The sequence below is a fragment of the Poromitra crassiceps genome (assembly GCF_964638095.1).
Source record: "Poromitra crassiceps genome assembly, chromosome: 1".
In the NCBI taxonomy this organism is placed as follows: domain Eukaryota; kingdom Metazoa; phylum Chordata; class Actinopteri; order Beryciformes; family Melamphaidae; genus Poromitra; species Poromitra crassiceps.
Genome location: NC_139623.1, coordinates 106175299 through 106200069, shown reverse-complemented (window position 1 = coordinate 106200069; position 24771 = coordinate 106175299). Strand labels below are relative to the sequence as shown.

Genomic DNA, 24771 nt, shown 5'->3' with positions numbered 1-24771 from the left:
GATAGATAGATAGATAGATAGAGTACTTTATTCATCCATATATGCATGAGAATATGTATGTTGTCTAGTTTATGTACGATACAGTGATTGTTTGCATCTCAGTTGCCTTGGTCCGCAGCTTAACACCCTCCTCTCCGTCCCAGGTGCTGGACTATGCTATCGAGGCTGACCAGCTGGTACAGAACTATGAGACCCTGGCCTCAGACCTTCTGCAATGGATCGAGCAGACCATCCTGACACTCAATGATCGGCAGTTAGCAAACTCCCTGAATGCTGTGCAGAACCAGCTCCAGGCCTTCAACTCCTACCGCACTGTGGAGAAACCCCCCAAGTGAGTCAAGGGTTTACAAGCGGTACAAAAAGCAATGTTGGAGTTTTGAAGTGGATATAAAGCAGGCAATATGAAGAGATTTGAAGCCTTAACCCACTGCCTCCATTAGTATGTGAAATATGAAAATACATGTTGAACAGACATGTCTGACATGTTTGTCCTTCACAGATTCACAGAGAAAGGCAACCTGGAGGTTCTGCTCTTCACAATCCAGAGCAAGATGAGAGCGAACAATCAGAAAGTGTACATGCCAAGAGAGGGCAAACTCATCTCTGACATCAATAAGGCATGTGCTTATTATTAATTAAATAATGTCTAGATTCTAGAAGTATGGCCTTCCTTTAACTCATTGAGTGCCAGCCACTTTTGGAAAACGGATGCTCCCAGTGCCAGCCCTTTCAGAGCGTTTTCAGTGATTTCTCAAGGCCCACAGAATATTGTGTGATATTACTATGTAAACACTGAACACGCCCAAAGAACGATGAGACTATCTTGTATCATCAGCAAAAAAAAGTTTATTGATATCATTTTCCGTTCTTTAGTTATCAGCCGGAGAAGATAGGTTGGTTTCAGCAAAAACAGACGTTTCAAACTAGAAGCTGAGATAATGAGCCTTTTGTGAAATGAAGCATTTCAAGCACATCACTGACTCTGAAGCTAATATTTTCTGATGTAGTGACACCTCAAAAATAATTTCCTTCAATAAAAGAGCGAAAACAAAGGAATTTTGATGGCAAAATAATATTTTTTAGCTGCAACCAGCAGCGCTGGCCTTCTTGCTGGTCTTGATTTACTGCTGGTGGGCATCAGATATTCTAGCTTGTGTTTTGCCAATCTGTCCATTGAGCCTGCTGTCTGAGTCGGTATGTGTTGAATGGTGCCCTGCGTGCCCCACCCCCCTCAACTGCAAACTCCTCCGTGGGAGTGTCTCTGGTGGCTCTCTGCTGCACGTTTGCTCTGCACGTTTCAAAGTGCGCTACACCCAGCTCTATTTTCACATCGTTCCGCCGTTTTTGTTCGCCGGCTCCCAGCGCTTCCAGCTGAGAATGATTTGGCTTTTCAGAAAGACGCTGGTGTCGTGCTCCTTTTCTGGCAACTAATCATGTGGATGGGCTATCGCAGCGGAGACGGAGGGGCTCAATTGTGGCAGCAGATTGGCTGCTGTTCACAGGCACAGCTAACGTTACAGCATTTCCGTTTCCCCACACGGCTTCTTCTACTCTTTTTTCTCATCTTTCTCTAATCCGGAGAGCACTGTCGCCACCTAATGGGTCCGTAAAATAGCTTCTACACCTGCAAAATCCCCCATACTTTTACAGGAGATGTATCAGGCTTTGATCCACGTCCCACCGTCAAAAAACGCAATTGACGTCTTTAGACGTCATTGGCACTCTACGTTACTATTTGAATTGACGTCTTTAGACGTCATTGGCACTCAATGAGTTAAAGAATAATATTTTCTATCTTTTTCAAAGAGCAAATCTCTCCCAAAGCTAGAAAGCAGAGAGCTCAGACTTTGACACTGTGATGTCATCAAGATGTCAAATAATGTTTTGTGCTTTTGGGAAGAATTGTTCATGATCACAGCAAATAAAATCCAGTGGTATTCCCCTTTTTAATGGACTCTCGCAATATTGTTGTCACGCAATATTGGTGTCGCGTGTGCCCTAATGGTATCCTAGTTGCAGGATGTTACCAACTTCCTGCATTTTGCTTTGCCTGGCAGGCATGGGAACGTCTGGAGAAGGCAGAGCACGAACGCGAGTTGGCACTGAGGAATGAGTTGATTCGCCAAGAGAAGCTGGAGATGCTCGCTGCTCGCTTTGACCGCAAAGCTGCAATGAGGGAGACATGGCTGAGTGAGAACCAGAGGCTGGTGTCTCAGGTAAGACATCCACACACACACACACACACACACACACAGACACACACACAGACACACTCAACGTACACATACACCAGACCCTGGGCCTGGGCCTATTAGCAACATACGTTTCAGCATTGTGTTCTGTCCAGAAGGTTTATAGTAGTCAAAAACAGACAAACTTGTGTGGCTACAAATACACTCTTAATTGTCATAGGAATGCACTGAGTTTTTTTTTCCTTTGACGAGTTCATATTCCTTTGTCATTAGGACAATTTCGGGACAGACCTGGGAGCCGTGGAAGCTGCCACCCGTAAGCACGAGGCCATCGAGACGGACATCGGAGCGTATGGGGAGCGCGTGGCCGCGGTGGAGGCTGTCGCCCGGGAGCTGGAGGCGGAGTCATACCACGATGTGCGGCGGGTCATCGCACGGCGGGATAACGTGCTGCGTCTCTGGGAGTACCTGAAAGAGCTCCTGGCTGCACGCAGAGAGCGCCTGAACTCCCACCACCACCTCCAGAGGCTGCTGCAGGAGATGCGCTACATCATGGACTGGATGGGAGACATGAAGGTAGTGACCTGCATAACACCTCGCTCGCCCATACTCTCCTGAAAATCTCCCGAATCCTCCCCAAGTCAAGTTGCTGTGCACATACAGTATTTCCAGTGCAGCTCCTCCAGTGTCTGCACTCATCTGAGGCCCATTAAGTTAGTAGAGTTTTCACAGGCTGGTCCCACACTGGTCTTGCCTTGTCTCTGCTGGCTGAGATCATGCAACAGGGAAACAAATAGTGCAACACTGCAAGACTGGGATAGAAGCACACATATTACTAACCCAAATGATGTAGCTACTGTCCCTAGAGGCAATTGGAGACACACACACACACACACACACACACACACACACACACACACACACACACACACACATGGTTCAGCATCACCTGCATCAGCCTGCAGGACTTTTTTAAGCAGCTTTTGGAGTACCTGTTCAGAAGCGAGTCCATGTGCACTCCAAATCCACCTGGTTCATCATGTGTTAACACAGACCTGGTGGTGCCAGAGGTGGAATAGTGGGTGCAGTGACCAGTTGTTATGATATGATACTTTATTGTCCACCATGGTGGAAATTTTTCTTTGGCTTCTCTTCCCATAGAGACACATTGTGCACAGTCAGCACACCATAAAACGTAAAGACATAGAACATATTATACATATACAACTTATATCATACTGTAACACCATATGCCATTATATTTATGTTGCTGTTGCCAGTGTGTGTGTGTGTGTGTGTGTGTGTGTGTGAGAGAGAGAATCCTGAACAATCAGCTCCCTGCTAAATTCTGCTTAATTGTTGGAAATGTCTCAACTCTACCACCAGTTCCATCTACCACTTGCATACTGTTTAAAAAGAAAATGGCACATGCTGTACACAATGCCTCTCCCCTGCCGTAGATCACATGTGACCACCGCACTGCCTCCAGCTCTGAATGCGTGGCCGACCACCTTACAAACACTTAAAACGTTGTAGTGTTGTATTGGAGTATTGTAAGTGCATGTATTGTAGCACTACTGTAGTCACTTCTATTCACGTGAGCCAAAATTAGCACTTGACTTTCTTAGCCTTTCTAAAGCGAGACACCGTGTGTGGGGACGATGCATCGCAAAGAAATACATCGCTGTTTTTGGTAGTGGAGCATGTGTTACCGCCAGCTTCAATTTATATTTGTCATCATTTTCAAATCACCCCCCCCCCCCCCCCCCCCCCGTCTACCCTGAGTTCTTTCTAGCCACTACACAGCTTGACTGTTGTTTAAGATAATGTCTCATACAATTAGAAGCACTTGCACATAGTTTATAATCTTCTATATTCTATAATATAAAGTTTATAATCTTCTTGTTGTGTTTATAGCTCAATATTTGGTTGTATAACTCACTGACCTTCTGCTCTAACAGAGGAGATGCTTTCATTTCTCTGAGTGAGGCTCTGGCTCCCTTTTGGACTCAAGGCCGATGGATTGAAGCCGTCGCTGCTATACACACTCCTGTGTCGCTCCTTCTCCTTCTTTATCCCCCCCCATCACATTGAAATGACCTCGATGTTTGGACATTTAAACGTAGCCTAGTGCGAGACATTCAAATGGGAAAGCACACACAGGGACGCAAATTGAGCTTAAACTGATTTTAAAGTTGATTTAGCGTCAGTGGCACAGCAGGTCGTCTGAACACGTTCAACGTTTCACAGAGCCTTCGTAGGGTGCTCATGCTTGTACGCTTCCTCGTTTGACGGTCTTGACTGCAGTGCAAGGACTTACAGTATATTCAGATTTAAAAATGTAAAGACTACAACGTTCAAGGCATCTTGCCTACACCATGCACATTGTGTGTGGGTGTGTGGGTGTCCTGGGTACTGCTCCAGGACACAATGAACAACTTTCCATTGCAGATGGGATGATCACTGTCTTTTGTGCGCCTTTCAGGGTCGTCTGCAGTCGCAGGACAGCGGAAAGCATTTGCACGACGTGTTGGACCTGCTGCAGACGCACCAGCTGGTGGAGGCCGACATCTCAGCCCAAGCAGAGAGGATCAAGGGAGTGCAGGGAGCCGCACAGCGCTTCACTTCCTACGAACAGGGTGAGGCTTTAAAAACCTTTCATACATTTACTGTACAACAGGCCTGCCCCCTATTAGTTGATTAGTTGATGAACAGTTGTTGTTGAAGAGTCGGAAGCCCAATTGATGCTTCGTCCGCCGACACTTTTGAAACGGTCGCCGACAGAAATGAGGACTTGAGTCGACACTTTCAAGTGTCGGCGAGCAGCAGTGTCTGCTACCTAGTGAAATGTCTAGTGTCGCTGACTACGTCACATGTCGCGCAAGTCTGATTGGCTATAGACGGCACGCGCTTGACTTCCTTGTTTTGGTTTTCGCTTGATTGAAATGAATGAACGAGTCCCCGCTATTTTTATCAGCCTGTCCTTGATGTATGACTTCGTGAAAATCACAAAGAATATTGTGACCAATTTCCCAGAGAGAGAAGAGGTGAGTTGTGTGGCTGTGTGTCGTTTATATGCGGCTGCAGTCAAGTACGTTACATCTTGCCTCCGACGTGGTTTCACTGTGCATTCCCTCTCTTGCCTTGGCTGTCTGCACTTATAGCGTTCGGGTGTCACGTGACCGTTGAACCGAGGTGAACGTTCACTGAAGTATAAATGCAACACCATGAACGGCACTTTTTCTTTCGTCTGCGACCATGTGCTGATCGACACTTTCTAATAAGTATAAATGAAGCTTTAGTCCAAGTTTTCATTACACTGTTAGTCGTAGGAAGAAAAACAACACACAAATTCCATTCAGAAGCTGTGCCTTCTGTTAAAAAGTTATTACAGTGTGTGTGTGTGTGTGTGTCCTCCTCCTCACGTGTGTGTGTGTGTGTGTGTGTGTGTGTCCTCGTCCTCGCATGTGTGTGTGTTTGTGTGTGTGTGTATAATATAGATATTATATTACTATAGATGATGAGTCACCGCAAGCTCCGTCAACTCTAACAAATGGTAGCAGCAAGTCTCCTAAATGGGCACGGTCAACCATTTACTCAGACCTGCCGAAAGTCTCCTAAGTGGTTGTGTCCGTTGAAAACCATGGACAAAAGCCATGGGACAAAATGACAGGAAGTGCGTTGAAGTTGGGTGGCCATTTTGCTTGAATCCCATCATCTTTGCTACTACTACTTCATTCATCTACTTCACATTTGGCGAGTGTATTGCTGGGGAACCAAGGACGTGCGATGACAAATCAATGAATTGCTTGAACTAACAACTATTGGTCGACTAAAAAAAATCTTTAGTGGAGGGCAACCCTATTGTAGGAACCTGTTTGTTTGTTTGTTTGTTTGTGGACTGAATCTAAGCTCTAATAATGCCTCTCTCATTTGCAGCCTATAAACCGTGTGAGCCGGCACTGGTGAGCGAGAAGGTGGAGCTGCTGGGCCGGGCCTACGAGGAGCTGGGCCAGCTTGCTGGGGAACGCAGGGTGCGCCTGGAGGACTCACGGCGCCTGTGGCAGTTCCTATGGGAGCTCGGAGAGGAGGCGGCCTGGATCAGAGAGCAGGAGCAGATCCTGGCCGGTGGCGATTGCGGCCGTGACCTTACCTCTGCCCTTCACCTGCTCAGTAAGCATGAGGCGTTCACTGATGAGATGGCAGCCCGGTACGGCCCTCTGGGTAACAGCATCGCTGCCGGGGAAGCTTTGGTTAACGAGGGACACTTCGGAGCCCCCGAGGTCACTGAGAGGATCCAAGACATCCGTGCTCAGTGGGCACATCTGGAGGAGGTGGGTTAGTGTTGAGGAATAGTACGAAGCCATTTTCTCCAAATATTGCAGCTTCCTGTTTGTAATCTTGCTGTTCCTCCTCCCCAGACAACCCAGCTCAGAGAGCAAAGGCTAAAGGAAGCAGTGGCCTTGCACCAGTTTCAAACAGATGCCAATGACATGGAGGCTTGGCTCATGGAGACGCTTCGTCAGGTGTCCAGTCAGGAGGTGGGCCATGATGAGTTCTCCACCCAGACTCTAGCTCGCAAGCAGCGGGAGGTGGAGGAGGAGATCCAGAGCCACCGCCCCCTCATCGACTCCCTGCACGAGCAGGCCCTCTCTCTGCCAGAGGCTTATGTACACTTCCCCGAGGTTTGTATGCTTAGATTTCATCATCTTTCATACCCTGTCCACGACGTCGTGTGCTTTCTGATATTAAATCCTTATGCATTGCTGTCTATAGGTGGATGGTCGTCTGCCTGCTATAGAGCAACGCTATGAGGAGCTGGAGTCTCTGTCAGCAGCTCGGCGCCAAGCTCTGGAAGGCGCTCTGGCTCTTTATCGCATGTTCAGCGAAGCTGGTGCCTGTCTGCTCTGGGTGGATGAGAAGGAGCAGTGGCTACATGGCATGGAGATCCCCACCAAACTGGAGGACTTGGAGGTGGTGCAGCAGAGGTCAGTCTGGCAGGACAGTACTGTAATTCAAGTAATTCAAATGGAACTCTTTTCTAAAAGAATATGCTTAGAATTTACATAATTTTCAACAAGCCACTGCTTTCTTCTTTTTTAAGTGCATGATTCATAATTTTGAAGATTGAATATTGCTTATCCATAAAACATAAAAAGCCATTGCATTTTCTGGTAGATATCTTATTATCTTGTGCGGTCCGGGTTAGACTTGTGATAATGAGTGAAATTAAGATGTGTATTCTTATCTGTGGCTGCAGGTTTGAGACACTGGAACCCGAGATGAACAACCTGGGCACTCGCGTCACTGATGTGAACCTGGTGGCCGAGCAGCTGTTAAGCTCTGACAACTGCAACAAAGACCAAATCCACCAGACACAAGACCAACTCGACAACAGGTCAGAGCTGTCACGTTGCTGTACAGATGGCATATGAAAACCCATGTCTTTTATATAGAAATATATTTGTATGTAATGATCACTGGTTGGTATTTTGAATATTGCCTTCGGTGTGGTCCCCAGATGGAAGGAGTTTGAACAGCTGGCTGGTCAAAAGAAACTAGCACTGGAGTCCGCCCTCAACATTCAGAACTATCACCTGGAGTGCAATGAGATCCAAACTTGGATGAGAGAGAAGACCAAGGTTATTGAATCCACTCAAGGCTTGAGCAATGACCTGGCTGGAGTGATGGCACTGCAACGCAAGCTCACTGGCATGGAGAGGGACCTGGAGGCTATTCAGGTATACAAAGGGTGGAGGTTAGATTTACAAATATGGAACAGAAGAGACTGGACCATAAATAGTTCAAGAACATTTGTGATCAACATGAGTGTGAACATTATGTGCTTCATGCATTCCTGCATTCACATCTCTTCTCGTGGCTTTTCAGGGCAAGTTGGACGATCTGAGAAACGAGGCGGAGAAGCTGGCGAGGGAACATCCAGACCAGGCTGAGGAGATTCAAGCGCATCTGGTAGGGATCCAAGAGGTGTGGGAGGAGTTGAACGCCACTATGAAGCGGCGCGAGGAGTCGCTAGGCGAAGCCAGCAAGCTGCAGGGCTTCCTCAGGGATCTGGATGACTTCCAGTCCTGGCTGTCCCGCACCCAGACAGCTGTGGCCTCTGAGGACATCCCCACCTCTCTGCCTGAGTCTGAGAGCCTGTTGGCCCAGCACGAGAGCATCAAGAACGAGGTGGACAACTACAAGGAGGACTACGAGAAGATGCGCGCGCTCGGCGAGGAGGTGACCCAAGGTCAAACTGATGCCCAGTACATGTTCTTGGCCCAGAGGCTGCAGGCCCTGGACACTGGCTGGCATGAGTTGCGTCGCATGTGGGAGAACCGCCACAGCCTGTTGGCCCAAGCCTTTGACTTCCAGACCTTCTTGAGAGATGCAAAGCAGGCAGAGGCCTTCCTCAACAGCCAGGTAACAAGAAAAGCAGGCAGAGGCCTTCCTCAACAGCCAGGTAACAAGAAAAGCAGGCAGAGGCCTTCCTCAACAGCCAGGTAACAAGAAAAGCAGGCAGAGGCCTTCCTCAACAGCCAGGTAACAAGAAAAGCAGGCAGAGGCCTTCCTCAACAGCCAGGTAACAAGAAAAGCAGGCAGAGGCCTTCCTCAACAGCCAGGTAACAAGAAAAGCAGGCAGAGGCCTTCCTCAACAGCCAGGTAACAAGAAAAGCAGGCAGAGGCCTTCCTCAACAGCCAGGTAACAAGAAAAGCAGGCAGAGGCCTTCCTCAACAGCCAGGTAACAAGAAAAGCAGGCAGAGGCCTTCCTCAACAGCCAGGTAACAAGAAAAGCAGGCAGAGGCCTTCCTCAACAGCCAGGTAACAAGAAAAGCAGGCAGAGGCCTTCCTCAACAGCCAGGTAACAAGAAAAACAGGCAGAGGCCTTCCTCAACAGCCAGGTAACAAGAAAAGCAGGCAGAGGCCTTCCTCAACAGCCAGGTAACAAGAAAAGCAGGCAGAGGCCTTCCTCAACAGCCAGGTAACAAGAAAAGCAGGCAGAGGCCTTCCTCAACAGCCAGGTAACAAGGAAAACATGATGACACTGATGCCTGAGACCCTGAGGTGCTACCTGAAAGTAGTCCCAACAGCTACTGCCCAATCTGAAGCCAGAACCTTCAACCTGAACCTTAAATATACTAGAGGAAAAAGCTTGGCTAATACTTTAAGTTTATTACAAACTCAGCCTTTTAGCAGACAATAGGTTAGAATAACTGTTGAACTGCCTTTTAGCAGACAATAGGTTAGAATAACTGTTGAACTGTTTGCTCTTTGTCATAACGTTAACAACGACAACAAGACACAGAATTGCTTCCTGAAATAAGCTTTTTCCAGATTGGAAAAACAACGAGCAGACTGTCTGTTTTTAGTCACTTAGTTCTTTATAGGCTCAACCTACCTAGTATGAAGATGTATTTATTTATTTAACCTTCTCATGTCTGCCCCCATGGCAGCAGCAGCATCATCATCATACTAACATGTGCTTTATTTGCATTAAGTCTTAATATTTTTAATGTCAGTTCAACAAATCCTAGTGATTTTGTTGCTTTTGATCAGTAAAATTCAAGCTTAATTCTTTATTATTCCTCATCCACAGCCAGTGTTGTCACCCAGGCTTGCCTTATCAAAGAAATGCTGTCAGTACTTGCCCATATTCATGCAGATGTCATGGTTGTGGTGGTGTTAGTTTACCTGTGTGGCCAGTTATTTGTACTCGCACGCCTGGCTCTCACAGTAGAGCAAGCTGTTTCAAGGTAACAGCGAAGTAAACACAGCTGCATTGTAAGTGGGTCATAGATCTGTAGGGTGTAAACCACCCTTTTCTGGCCATGTCACACCAATTGGCTATACACAAAATGTGAACATTCAAATGCAGGCCCATTGACTGACACCAAACAACGATTTATTTCGTCTATTGCACTTTATGAGTTGATTGTGGAAAGCAAAACATTCATTATTTCACTCACAAAGAATTAGTTAGATATATCATGAAATTCTAATATACCGGTAATAGCATAACCTGCAAGAAATGTATTCTTTAACACTAGTTTCCTCTGTGTGTAGGAGTATGTACTGTCCCACACAGAAATGCCCACCAGCCTTGAGGGAGCGGAGGAGGCCATTAAGAAGCACGAGGACTTCCTGACCACCACAGAGGCCAGCGAGGAGAAGATCACCGGAGTGGTGGAGGCTGGACACCGCCTCATTAACGAGGGCAACGCCAACTCTGAGAAGATCCAGGAAAAAGCTGACTCCATCCAGGAGAGGTTAGAGGGGGGGGAGTGAAGGAAGGGAGAAAAGGTTTTCCTCTTTGATTTAACGTTTGAATAGTGGTTCACTTAGCTTTCTTTCTCCAGGCATCAAAAGAACAAGCAGGCTGCAAATGAATTGCTGACGAAGCTCAAGGATAACCGTGAACTTCAGCACTTCCTTCAAGATGGACAGGAGGTAATAATACCAGAAAATATAATAAAACAATAGCCAAGTGAATGAATAAATAATGATTGTTAGGAGAGAAACATGGACTAAGTCACCCATTGTTGCGGAGAGAATATGATTGTAACAGATACATACCATAGAATTAGTTTGAATCAGTTGTATTAATAACGATTCTGTTCCCTGTAGCTATCGTTGTGGATCAATGAGAAGATGCTGACAGCTCAGGACATGTCATACGACGAGGCCAGAAACCTTCACAGCAAGTGGCAGAAACACCAGGCCTTCATGGCAGAGCTGGCCTCCAACAAAGACTGGTTGGACAAAATCGACAAGGTGTGGGCAAATTTGATCATGATTACTGGATACATTAATTATTAGTTTTTCTTATTGAAAGACTGTGTGTATTTTGTCATACCTGACAGTTTCGACTGCTGCTTCCTGCAGTCTTCCTCAGAGACGTCACGTGATGTTGTTGTGACGTGCTGTATGGCTGGTTTATGAGGGGTTGGCCATCCCACCTGGATAGGTAGGATGACCAGCCATACAGCACGTCACAACAACATCACGTGACGTCTCTGAGGAAGACTGCAGGAAGCAGCAGTCGAAACTGTCAGGTATGACAAAATACACACAGTCTTTCAATAAGAAAAACTAATAGTTAATAATAGATAGACGAAATTAACTTGTTTTGATGGATACATTAATGTCAAAAAGATTTGCCCAGGTTTAATGAACACCACTTTCACATCTTCCTTATGCCTGTCGAAATTTTGTAGTGTAGATATGGGTGGTAATTTTGGTTCTGAGGCCCAGATTTGCTGCTACTCTCTAAGCCTGTAGGCCCATTCTAGGATCAGTTCTCGTAGGTGTTGCAGTTTAAGAATGGTAACACCTACTCCAATGTCTCTTCTTTGGATGGTTATATTATGATATATGGACAATTGTGCTGTAATTGTAATAGTTTGTTTTTGGGCAGGCCAAGCAATATGGCCAGGGTCATTTTACTTCATTTTTTGTGTGCTGTGGAGTGGCCACAGCAGCTACATGAATGCAAAGGAAACTCTGTCCTCATGTGTTTTCTGTCTCCATCAGGAGGGCCAGGCGCTGGTGATGGAGAAGCCAGAGCTCCAGCCTGTGGTGCAGGAGACCCTGGAGGGCCTGCAGCGCCAGTGGGAAGAGCTGGAGGGCACCACTCGCACCAAGGCCCAGTGCCTGTTTGATGCCAACAGGGCAGAGCTCTTCACTCAGAGCTGCTCAGCTCTGGAAGGCTGGCTGAAAAACCTGGACGGTCAGCTGCAGAGTGACGACTACGGCAAGGATTTGACCAGTGTCAACATCCTGCTCAAGAAGCATCAGGTAGAACTTTGGGGGACGGCGTGTTTTTGATTTGATTTATTTATTTAGACGGGACAATGCAAAATTAATCAACACAATAACCGGATTTAGCACAAGGCTAGTTTCCATCCGTTGTCCCCGAAACATAAAACACAAAAACATAAAAACAGAATATATAAAACAACAAAACATAGGCATCAAAGTGTGCAGCTACCCAGAACCATTTAGTATAATAGTTTTAGTTTAATAATTATCATTTTCATGAGAAGTTTATGGAGGTAATTTTGCTCCATTTTCATGTTCTTTGCCCAGAGGCCTGTTTGGCATCTAAAAAAATCTTTACATTCAAAGTAAGGAATATCTTGATGTATAAATTTTAAGCAATAGATCACGACAGGCTGTGGTATATGTTCATTATACCACACCTAAGGATCAAGCTTAGGTGTGGTATAATGAACATATATCACGGCCTGAAGTGATCTATTGCTTTTATAAAACCAAGTACCAAGTATGGCAATATGAAAGGAATAAACAAACTCCAATCTAAATGGCTGTTATTCATAAGTCATACTCTTGGCTCCCTGCTTGCTTGCTGAACAATGTCAGATAGCAACACAGGCTTGGTAACAAATAGTCTCGGCTCCCAGACGTTTGGTGAGCTGCGCCACCAAACGTCTGGGAATTTCACTGTCAGAAACTGTCTCTCCGAGCCCGGCGAGAACCGCCGGCAGCAGACACGCCTACACTTATTATTAGAATTTTATTTGGTAGCGGCAATGCCATTTATCATAGTCCTAACACAGAGCACGAAGCTGATATGCTCCAAACAAAATTTATAGCTGTGGTTTATTTTACAATAATTTTTCCTACCCGGAAGTGGTCCGCTTGCTACTGTGAAGTCATCAGCAGGCTCTGTAACGTTAGCCTCGGGAGTCAGGTTTATCGCTGGGGGAAAGACCTCTAGCCGCCGGGGCCGGATGAAACACGTCCTATTAACAGGTTATGTTTGTTTCTAAGTGATTAATATGTTTCTCCGCAAATGCGACAATGTTTTGCGAGACACCGGTTCTGCATGAGAACTGCCCCCAGAAAGCAGGCCCGCCCACAACACTCATGATTGGCTCTCCGATGCAAGGCTTCCAACAGTGCCACCTAACGTTATGCAAAGATTTGGGGCAGTGGTGGCCCAATGGTTAGAGAAGCGAGCTTGTGACCGGAAGGTCGTCGGTTCAATCCCCGGGACCGGCAGGATAAATCTGGGTGGGGAAAGTGAAAAGGCAGCGCTTGCCCCTCCCTCATTACCACCACTGAGGTGCCCTTGAGCAAGGCCCTTAACCCCAACTGCTCCAGTGGAGCTGATCAGTGGCCATCAGGTCAGACTGTGGTTGTACTGGTCAGCTTCCAGGTATGAATGTGTGTGAGAATGTGAACAGGGCACTCCTGAAAAAGAGAGCATTGCTCTCAGTGAGACTCCCCCTATATAAAAAAAAAAGGAAAAAAAAATATATATTTAAAATAGTAATATTCTCAGTCTTACAGGAGTGAAACGGATTAAGACTGAGGGCTGAGTCTAGGTAACAAACAAACAGCTAACGTTAGTGTGGTATGTTCTTCTTGTTTAATTATATGTGTGAGCAACAGGAAGCCTTGTGGAAGGTAGCCTATAGGCTGCTGGGGGCGGGTTGTTATGGTTGGTTACTTCCTAGCTAGAGCTACAGAGTTGACATGTTGCTACATTAAATAAATAGATTTGATCATAGTTCACAGTTTGTCTCACGTTGCTTCTTTTTGAATGTAACAACAGTTAGCTGGCTAAATTTGGCTAATGCTTGTGCTAACATTAGTTAACGCTAATGTTTCCATTTCAGTAGGCAGCTAGTGAACTTTGTTAGCTACCAAACGGCTAATTAGCTGTTATATGATGACTTCACTAGCAGGAAACGACAATACCGCAAGGCACTCTGGGTATTGTGGTGCGGAGCTCCGTTTGCAAGGCTAGCTAGCTACCATTTGTTTTCTCAGTTTTCAGTTTTCTCATAACTGTGGTATATTAGTGTGGTATACGCTAAATATACCACAGCTGTGAGCCAATCAGATTGCTCGATTTGAGAGAGCCGTTTTATAATAACATATAGCTTGGTAAACCAGCCGGTCATGTGAACTCACATTTAATTTTGTTCTACCAGACCATCTGGCCTTAAGCATTCATGCAGTGTTTGCAGTGGGCAGAAGTTGGGCGGGTGTACTTGCACTGACAGACCACTCCTTCAGCCAATCAGCATTGGATCCAGTCAAACCCAAATCCATGCCGAGAAACTCCGCTGTTGCATACTCCTGTACTTGTTTAATCGTTGTTATTGAGTCTATTTCTGCAATAACTGCACTTTATGGCTGTTTAAACTCAACAAACATTGACGTTACTCTTGAGGCGGGCAAGCAAGGACGCAGCCATTATTGTTTTGCTAGCAGTGTTCCTTTTTTTATATATATTTTATTTTCAATTTTTATAGAACATACAAACAAGACAAACAGGCTGAGACACAGGGAAAGAAAAAATACATCATCGACATTCATCATTACAACCCGGTGCTATCTGCTGCACAAGGTGCTTATGTGCTTGCAAGAGACAATGCGCATGAGATCCCACGCAAGGGGTCCACGAGACACCACCCCTTAACCTCAGTCACTTATCATTCTTAACCTCCAACCAAAAAATGGGTCCCAGACAGTTGAGAACCTTTTGAACCAGTTGGTTTGCTAGCGGTGTTCCTGATTGGCCGGTTACGATGTCAACTACAAGGCGGGTCGCTGATTGGCTAGAACGCTTTGCAATTTCTGCAAATACCCTCCCAGGGCTTGAGGCCAGACGGTCTGGTAGAACGAAATGAAATGTGAGTTCACCGTGACCGGCTGGTTTACCAGGCTAACTGACATATGCTGTGTATTCACAAACACGTTTTGCCAATTTATTACCAAGGTCTCGGTCTGTGACAAATGGTATTTCCATCTTTTCTGACAATCCTGTAATGGCCTTGTGTAGATGGTGGAGCACCAGATGGAGGTGCGTGAGAAGGAGGTGCAGTCCCTGCAGTCTCAGGCCCTGGCCCTGTCCCAGGAGGATGCTGGCCTGGCCGAGGTAGACGGACAGCAGAGGCATGTCGCAGACAGCTTTGGCAAACTTCAGGACCCTCTCAAACTGAGGAGACAGCGGCTGCTCGCCTCCAAAGAAGCACATCAGTTCAACAGAGATCTGGAGGATGAAATTGTGAGTGGTATTATTACCTGAATGACTACACACATAATATATTGATTGTTTCTTTCACCTGTCTCATTGCCTCAATCATTCATCTGTTGTTCTCTCAGCTCTGGGTGAAGGAGAGGATGCCACTGGCGACCTCCACAGACCACGGAAAAGACCTGCCCACTGTGCAGCTGCTGATCAAGAAGAACCAGGTACAGTGATGGACAATAGACGTATTGATATTTTTTATGCCTCCACGGAGGCATTATGGATTCGGGTTGTCCGTACGTATGTCCGTCCGATGTTCGTTAACGCGATATCTGAGGAACGCCTTGATGGAATTTCATCAAATTTGCCTCAAATGTCGACTTGGACTCAAGGTTGAACTGATTCGATTTTGGTGGTCAAAGTTCAAGGTCACTGTGACCTCACGAACGCCATTCCCAAGTTCATTAACGCAATATCTCAAGAACGGCTTGATGGAATTTCTTCCAATTTGGCTCAAACGTCGACTTGGATGCAAGGATGAACTGATTAGATTTTGGTGATCAAAGGTCAAGGTCACTGTGACCTCTCGAATGGCATTTTCAAGCTTGTTAACGTGATATCTCAGGAACGCCTTGATGGAATTTCTTCCAATTTGCCTCAAATGTCCACTTGGACTCAAGGATGAACTGATTAGATTTTGGTGGTTAAAGGTCAAAGTTCAAGGTCACTGTGACCTCACAACCGCTCGTTTCATGCTCGTTAACGCGATATCTCAGGAACTCCTTGGCAGAATTTCATCCAATTTTCCTCAAACGTCCACTTGGACTCAAGGATGAACTTATTAGATTTTGGTGGTTAAAGGTCAAAGTTCAAGGTCATTGTGACCTCACTAACCCCATTTCCAAGCTCTTTAACGCAATATCTCAGGAGGAACGCCTCAATGGAATTTCTTCCAATTTGGCTCAAACGTCGACTTGGACTCAAGCATGAACTATTTAGAATTTGTGGACAAAGGTTAAGGTCACTGTGACCTCACGAACGCCATTTTCAAGCTTGTTAACATGTTCACTGCCAATGGCGAGTTGACTCGTCAAACACAATCCAACGGTTCACTGCCAATGACGAGTTGAGACGTCAAAAAAAAAATTAGATTTTTTTTTTTGACGGTGGGACGTTGATCTAACCATTTTTACGTCTCCTATACCAGAATTGGAGGTATTGAATGTGTATAATCTATTTTACCGACCCACTGAGTGGCGACATGTCTCTCCACAGTAGAAAGAGGCGAGCCAAAACTGGAGGGAAAAGCGCGAGGAAGCCGTTCTCATACAGTAAAATGGATGGCGAAAACGCTTTCGCTTTCGCGCTGATTGCTGGCGGTGCGGGATTGCAAATTTGCATAATAGATTACGGGTGGAACACACTTTGAAACACGCAGCATAAATATGACCAGAATCGCAAAAGCTTCATCAAAGCTCTCAACCAAAACTCCAAGTAAGGAGCGAGTCCATCCAGACTTCCTCAAAGAGCGGCCGCGCAGACAGGCACAGCAGCAGCAAAGCAATGAGCCTGGTGACGCGAGGTTAGAGCAGCAGCAGCAACGAGCTTGTGACACGGCCGCTGCAGCCAAGAAGACACACACGGAGGGAGGAGTTGGAAGCAGAGGGGGGTTTCCTGCTGTTATGGAGGAAATTACTGTTCAAAACTATTGTTTAGATGTCTGACGTCTTACTGATGCCAAAAATGAATGGTTAAAGTGACTGTTCTATCGAATTTCACAAAAAGCCGTTTATCTCAGAATAATTTTTCTGACGCTGAAACCATGCTGTATTCAACTGCTAATGCTTACATAACTACTAACTCTACAAACGAACTCTTTTAGACAGAGAAAGCACACATTCTATTAGTTCTTTTGAGATATTGTGTGTTCACAAAATCTTAGCAGAAAAGAATCCTCGGGTCTTGAAAGATGAGCCAGAATCCTCAAAAAAACCCTCTGGCAGAACCTACCTAGAGTAAAAAAAAAACGGCTGGCAGTGAATGTGTTAACACAATATCTTAAGAACGCCTTCACGGGATTTCTTCCAATTTCCCTCAAATGTCCAATTGGGTTCAAGGATGAATTGATTACATTTTGGTGATCAAAGGTCAAGGTCACTGTGACCTCACAAACGCCATTTTCAAGCTCGGCAACACCATATCTCAGTAACAGCTTCTAAATCTAAATTTCTTCACATTTAGCTCAAACGTCAAAGTCTGGACAGACATGCATGTCGATTGCTGACTTGTTGGCGGAGGCATATATCAGCGGTGCGGTCGTTCTAGTTTCTCATTTGATACTTAATGAAAAAAAAATCATTGAAAACAAGAGTGATTTGAAGAGATAGAGCTGACTGGCACCCTCTTGTGGTTAAAGTTATTATATACCTTTTTTGACTATAGACCTAAGGGAAAATGTGAGGAAAAGCATTGCCTGCCCCGCCAGTAAAACTAAACATCTTATCTGTCTCTCGTCCAGACGTTGCAGAAGGAGATCCAGGGTCATCAACCTCGTATCGATGACATCCATAGACGCGGCAGGAGCGAGGTGGATGGAGAGAGGCAGTCTGCCCTCGAGGGCCGCCTGGTTGAGCTGAAGGATCTGTGGGCCCAGCTCATCGCCGAGACAGACGAGCGTCGCGCCCGTCTTGTAGAGGCTAACCGCGCCCAGCAGTTCTACACTGACGCAGCCGAGGCTGAGGCCTGGATGGGAGAGCAGGAGCTACACATGATGTCAGAGGAGAAAGCCAAGGTGAGTTGAGAGAAACGCATTCTCTCACGACCACTAAGAATGCAGCTCTTTCACCATCTTAAAAATGTCCTGTTTGTCACCCAGGATGAGCAAAGCGCATTAGTGATGGTGAAGAAGCACCAGAGCCTGGAGCAGGCACTCGAAGACTACGCCCAAACCATTCACCAGCTTGCCAACAGCAGCCGCCTCATGGTCACCAGTGAACATCCAGAGAGGTGAGAGGATACCAGTGGATCTGAATGTTGTTGCGTCATCAGCAGAATAGAACTGGAACTCAACACATGCATGGTGATGACGTCCCACTCACCCACTGTCACTGATCAACAGCTTGATTTCCTTCCAATGTAATAGCGAGAGAATCACACTACGGCAAGCCCAAGTGGACAAGCTGTACGCAGGGCTGAAAGACCTTGCCGAGGAGCGTCGTGGGCGGCTTCAGGAGAGGCTGAGGCTGACCCAGTTGAAGCGGGAGGTGGATGATCTGGAACAGTGGATTGCTGAGAGGGAGGTGGTCGCCGGCTCCCATGAGCTGGGCCAGGACTACGAACACGTCACAGTGAGTTCTGTCTCATCACATGCAGCGCAGACGCTGAAGCATAGGGGGAGTCAAGCTCAATGAATTACTATTTGCTCACCTTTGCAAATACCCGCTCTTTTTTTTCTTCAGATGCTGAGGGACAAGTTCAGAGAGTTTGCTCGTGACACTAGCACCATCGGACAGGAGCGCGTGGACGGCGTGAACGGTCTGGCAGACGACCTCATCGAGTCCGGTCACCCCGAGAACGCCAGCGTGGCCGAGTGGAAGGACGGGCTGAACGAGGCTTGGGCCGACCTGCTGGAGCTGATCGACACGCGCACGCAGATGCTGGCCGCCTCCTACGAGCTGCACCGCTTCCACCAGGACGCCACGGAGGCGCTCGGCCGTGTCCGCGAGAAGAGGGAGGCGCTGCCCTCTGACCTGGGCCGCGACCTGAACACTGTCCAGCACCTACACAGGCAGCACAACACCTTCGAGCATGACATCCAGGCCCTCAGCGGACAGGTCTGCTTTCAGATCTCGAAACAGTTCACCCAGAAGTAGGGCTGGGCAATATGACTTCAAATCAATATCACGATTATTTCAAACCTTTACCTCGATTAGGATTAATGGACGATTATTTATTTTGTATGCTTTTTTTAACTGCCTTCATAGTTTTCTAACAAGGTCTGTACTGTACTCTACTGTTTGCCGACAGCTTTGCTTTTTTGTGAACGTCTGAACGCAGACTAACATTAGTTGGAAGGGGCGGAAGCACGTGACTGAACACAACATATATTTTGAAGGGGACAGCTCATAAATGCACGTGACTGAACACAACATATATTTTGAAGGGGACAGCTCATAAATGCACGTGACTGAACACAACATATATTTTGAAGGGGACAGCTCATAAATGCACGTGACTGAACACAACATATATTTTGAAGGGGACAGCTCATAAATGCACGTGACTGAACACAACATATATTTTGAAGGGGACAGCTCATAAATGCACGCATGTTCTAAATGTTGCTTTTGATACATTTTCAGTTAATTGCCCAGCCCTACCCAGAAGTGGGAGAAATACTGTCCTACCTGTTGTGTAGTACTGTTGTGTAGTACTGTATGTGTAGTACTGAATGTGTAGTAGACAGCAGTTTCTTTTTTTAGATGTCAAGAAAGCAGAGAGGTGTGTGTGTGTGTGTGTGTGTGTGTGTGTGTGTGTGCGCGTGTGCGTGCGCGTGCGTGCGCGTGTGTGTGCGTGCGTGTTTAACTGAATGCCCCTATTCCACCTGCCAGGTGAACCAGGTGCAGGATGATGCAGCACGGCTACAGAAGGCCTACGCTGGGGAGAAGGCTGAGGAGATCCACAGGAGCGAACACGCCGTGACTTCAGCCTGGGAGGGCTTGCTGGAGGCAGGCCAGGCCCGCAGGCTCCTCCTGCTGGACACCGTGGAGAAGTTCCGCTTCTTCAACATGGTGCGAGACCTCATGCTCTGGATGGACGGGGTCAACCTACAGATTGATGCCCATGACAGCCCAAGGTGAATTTTCTTGTCCGTTTATCCTCCAGTTGAGTTAGTGAGACTAGGTGGCACCATCAGTCATACAGTAGAGTAGGTGTTATAAAAACGCCTTTCCAATCTCCCCTCTCGCTTCCTCTTTTGTCCCAGGGATGTGTCCTCTGCAGGGTTGGTCATTGCCAATCACCAGGACATCAAGTCAGAGATTGAGACCAGGGCGGACAGCTTCACTGCTTGCGTTGATATGGGAAACAGTCTCATCAACAATAATCACTATGCAGCTGATGAGGTATTTTGCACCAGCTTACTGCCAAAGATATCTGCAAATGAAACGTTTATGATTAGTAATTTAGTGTTGATATTAAATGGCAAGATATCCCATGGCTCATCATAGATTATTGCTTAATTTCATTCTTCTCATGTGTCCTCATTTGTTGTTGACGTGTCACCTGATCTTCACCGCTTCACAGATCCGGGAAAAGCTGGCCCAGCTCCAGGAAAAGAGGGACAAGATCAACAAGAAGTGGCAAGACAAGATGGACCACTTACAAATTGGTATGTACATTGAACATGTATCAGGGTCTATGTACTGTAAGTGTGTGTTTTACTGCACAGTATATGCATCTGTTAAACGCATTTTTTGTTGCTGATGCTATGTACTCTTTGGGCCATCTTACGCCCAGTGCAAGGGCAAGCGTTATTTTTGCTCGTTCCTAGCACTCAAAATCTCCAGTTTTTTCTTTTAAAGTCGAACTGAACCCGTTCGGAGCCCAAGTGGCGCGTGGGTCGGAGTCCGTTTCAGACTGAAAACATAACATGTCTGAGATGACAGGTTGAGAGGCGGGTCATAGTAGCATGTCGATGATTTGATTTGACAATTCTGGGCACTGGCTTTGGCATTGGCCAATCCTGGCGTGTTCCACCCCCAAATCGAGTGGGAGTCAGCGTGTTGTCGTGCTATGTGATTGGGATCCGCCGAGTACCAGGCAGCCAGCTACTTCTGTGTGGAACGAGCGGACAAACCGATGCATGGGTGCTGCCCGCCCGCCTGGAATCTCCGAGGTTGTATGTTCCATACAATTGGCCAAGTTAGTTATCCTGAAATGAAGATTTGATTGACAGCTGCCATGTCGTGATTGGTTGAATTGGGGTAGAAATTTGATAGTACTAGGTGGCGTCAGCAAACTGTAGATTACTGTTATGAATGAAATCTTGAAAAATTAACTTTTGATGTGAAAAAGTGTGAAAACCTAAAGAAATTAGATTTTTGTGATTTCTTTGGCATACATTATTAAATAGGTGCACTGAATACCCAGGTATTTGAACTAAAAGAAAAGAAAAGTCATTTTTGGGTTCAGCTCGACTTTAATGACCACTGGGCCACTGAAACACGTCTTTGATGTACTGACCCAGTGGTCATTAACTCATTCAGTGCCAGCCACTTTTGGAGAACGGATGCTCCCAGTGCCAGAGTTTTCAGAGCGTTTTCAGTGATTTCTCGAGGCCCACAGAATATTGTGTGATATTACTATGTAAACACCGAACACGCACAAGAACGAGCTGGCTCTATTGTATCATCAGCAAAAAAAAGTTTATTGATACCATTTTCCGTTCTTTAGTTATGAGCCGGAGAAGATAGGTTGTTTTCAGCGTTTTCAGGCTTTTCAAATTATTAGCTGAGATAATCCGCCTTTTGTGAAATGCAGCATTTCAAGCACATTCACTGAGTCTGAAGATAATATTTTCTGATGTAGTGACGTAGTTGTTGTGTGATGCCCTGCGTGCACCACCCCCCTCCCCCCCTCCCCCCGTAAACTCCTCCCCACACTGCACACAGCCTCACGCAACCATTATATTTTCGGAGTGCTGCGTTTGTGTGCTGCTGTCGGCTCTCAGCGCCACAGCAGGGAAGAGCCAACCCGGATTGCTGAATGGTTTGGCGTCAGGGGCTGCTTTCCTGGCTGCTAATCGGTTGGAGAAACTATACAGACAGACAGACAGGGACAGAGGGGCTCAGTTGTGAGCGCGGATTGACTCCTGTTCGGAGCCAATGTCAGCTCCCGCGACAGAGCAAATGGCTCTGGGAGCATGCATCGGGTTGTCTTTGATCCACGGCTTTTAGGCTGTTTCTCGGACCTGTCTCTAATCTGGACTTCACCGAGCAAGCACTGTCGCCACCTAATGAGTCCGTAAAATAGGTTATACACCTCCAATAGCTACTATAGTTGTACAGGAGCTGCGGAAGGCTTTGATCGACGTCCCACCGTCAAAAAACGCATTGGACGTCGAAGGACGTCCGTGGCATTCTACGTCACTATTTAATTGGACGTCGAAGGACGTCCATGGCATTCAATGAGTTAAAAGAAAACAGGAAGATTTTGTGTGCTTACAAAAAGGCAAAGATAACACTTGCACTGGGCGTTAAGATACGGCACAATGTGTTGTAGTTCCTCATTATCTCAATGTTATCCCTTTCTCCCTCTCTCTCTCTCTCTCAGTGCTGGAGGTGTTGCAGTTTGGTCGGGATGCCTATGTGGCAGAGTCTTGGTTGGCAGGGCAGGAGCCTCTGGTGCGAGCAGCAGAGCTGGGCTCAAACGTGGATGAGGTGGAGAGCCTAATCAAGCGCCATGAGGCCTTTGAGAAGCTCGCTGCGGGCTGGGAAGAGCGCTTTGTGTTGCTAGAAAAACTCACTACAGTAAGTGACGGGGGGGACTCAGGGCGCTTTCAGACCTGATAGTCCGCTTTAGTCCGCTTCCTTGGTTCGCACCAAAGGCAAAAATGATACATTGTTTTGTTTTCCAGCTGGTTCGGTTCGCTTTCACACCAGCCAAAAAGCAACCAGACCAAATAGGGCTGCCAACCCTCCCAGATTGAACAGGAGACTCTGGTAGTGTCCCGGGATGGAAAATATAACTTCCCAGAGATCTTTTGATGGCTGAAATTATAATGTGTGCTGTAGTCTACTTCATTTCAAGAAGCTGGCTTGGATGAGACCATGCCTCCTTGCCATAAACAAGGTAGCCTATAACGGCAAGCTGGTCTGCTGATGACAGCAATCATGCAAAAAATCACCAGTCACCAAAACATGATATGAAGAATGAAGATGTTGTTTTTACCCATAAAATGCTGGTCCTCAGCCTATTACGTACAGACCAGCTGACAACTGGGGCAGTGGTAGCCCAACGGTTAGAGAAGCGAGCTTGTGACCGGAAGGTCGTCGGTTCAATCCCCCGGACCGGCAGGATATATCTGGGTGGGGAAAGTGAAAAGGCAGCGCTTGCCCCTCCCTCATTACCACCACTGAAGGCCCTTAACCCCAACTGCTCCAGTGGAGCTGATCAGTGGCCAGCAGATCAGACTGTGGTTGTACTGGTCAGCTTCCAGGTATGAATGTGTGTGTGAATGTGAACAGGGCACTCCTGAAAAAGAGAGCATTGCTCTCAGTGAGACTCCCCCTGTATAAATAAAGGTTAAAAAAAGAAAGAAAAATGGGCTCGTTTAATCCAAAAATGCATGAGGTTTGATGCATTTGGGTCGGATCGAGTTCGGATCACGTTCACACCTCAAACGAACCGTACTAGAGTTTGTTTGGAACCGCACCGAGACCACCTCTTTCAGCAGGTCTCGGGCCGCTTGTTTGGTCCGCTTTTGGTGCGCACCAGTTCGATTGTTGCTTTCACACCTGCCCCAACGAACTGCACCAAAGGGGAAATGAACTCTAGTGCAAGTCAACCAAACCAAACAAGGACGGTGTGAAAGCACCCTGAATCAGATCATGTATCACAGATTTGATCAAACGGGCATCTGGGTAGTGTAGAGGTAAAAGCACTCGCCTACAGTACCACTGCGGAGACCCGGATTCAATTCAGATGTTCCTACAGACACAATTGGCAGTGTCTGGGGGTTGGAAGCCGTTGGGGTATGTGTCCTGGTCGCTGCACTAGCGCCTCCCCTGGTCGGTCCTGGCACCTGTTCGGGGGGAGGGGCAATTAGGGGGAATAGCGTGATCCTCCTACGTGTTACATCTTGCCAGTGAAATTTGCTCGCTGCCGGGTGAAAAGAAGCAGCTGGCGACTGCACATGTTTAGGAGGAAGCATGTACTAATCTATGGCTCTCCCCAGATCAGTAGAGGGGGTGGAGTAATGGCTGGGGACTGACTGACAGTAGGGGGAAATTGGACAAGTACAATTGGGGAGAAAATTGGAGAAAAATCTGTAAAAACTGACCTTCCGTTGTTCAGGATGTGTTTAGACAGCCCTGACTGACCAGAGGAGGCGCTGTTCCGGATGTGTTTAGACATTGGCATGAGTTTCCATGTTTCAGCTGGAGGAGCAGGAGCTGCAGAGGAGGCTGGAGGAGGAGGAGCGAGCACGGCGACCTCCGACGCCGCCGCCAGCTGAAGAAGTGGCACAATCTGAGACAGAGAGCCAAGCACACGAATCTGCAGCCAGGTAAATGAGCAGGGACTTCCTGCTCCAGCTAAAGGGACTTCCTGCTCGAGCTAAAGGCTGTTTCTGTATACAGACAGTGATTTCACACACAGGGCTTCTCTCCCTCTCTTTGACACAGAACCAGTCTGGACCAGACCACACTCAATCAGTCGGTATCAGTGAATGGAGTACACAGCGACAATGACACATCACAGGTTAGACATGTTTTTGAGGATAAGTATAAATATTTTGACAGTTTTCATTTGACAGTTTTTACTTTCACAATGCCACAAAGGAGTCTCCCCCC

At 46.8% G+C, this 24771-nt stretch overlaps 1 protein-coding gene across 1 annotated transcript in view; it reads left to right on the top strand.

The window, feature by feature from the left end:
• Positions 1-24771, top strand: part of sptbn2 (spectrin, beta, non-erythrocytic 2) — a 73286-nt gene that overhangs the window by 37136 nt on the left and 11379 nt on the right. The window contains exons 8-34 of the mRNA XM_083645508.1: positions 144-331; positions 500-617; positions 2058-2216; positions 2466-2768; positions 4678-4831; positions 6132-6526; positions 6614-6877; positions 6969-7180; positions 7453-7590; positions 7714-7933; positions 8082-8618; positions 10261-10463; positions 10554-10644; positions 10822-10968; positions 11728-11991; positions 15011-15235; positions 15334-15423; positions 17718-17990; positions 18075-18205; positions 18342-18546; positions 18658-19032; positions 19810-20054; positions 20184-20322; positions 20504-20588; positions 22532-22728; positions 24358-24485; positions 24604-24679. Of these exons, the coding sequence (XP_083501634.1) occupies positions 144-331; positions 500-617; positions 2058-2216; positions 2466-2768; positions 4678-4831; positions 6132-6526; positions 6614-6877; positions 6969-7180; positions 7453-7590; positions 7714-7933; positions 8082-8618; positions 10261-10463; positions 10554-10644; positions 10822-10968; positions 11728-11991; positions 15011-15235; positions 15334-15423; positions 17718-17990; positions 18075-18205; positions 18342-18546; positions 18658-19032; positions 19810-20054; positions 20184-20322; positions 20504-20588; positions 22532-22728; positions 24358-24485; positions 24604-24679 (5562 nt within the window). The remainder of the gene's footprint in view (positions 1-143; positions 332-499; positions 618-2057; positions 2217-2465; positions 2769-4677; positions 4832-6131; positions 6527-6613; positions 6878-6968; positions 7181-7452; positions 7591-7713; positions 7934-8081; positions 8619-10260; positions 10464-10553; positions 10645-10821; positions 10969-11727; positions 11992-15010; positions 15236-15333; positions 15424-17717; positions 17991-18074; positions 18206-18341; positions 18547-18657; positions 19033-19809; positions 20055-20183; positions 20323-20503; positions 20589-22531; positions 22729-24357; positions 24486-24603; positions 24680-24771) is intronic.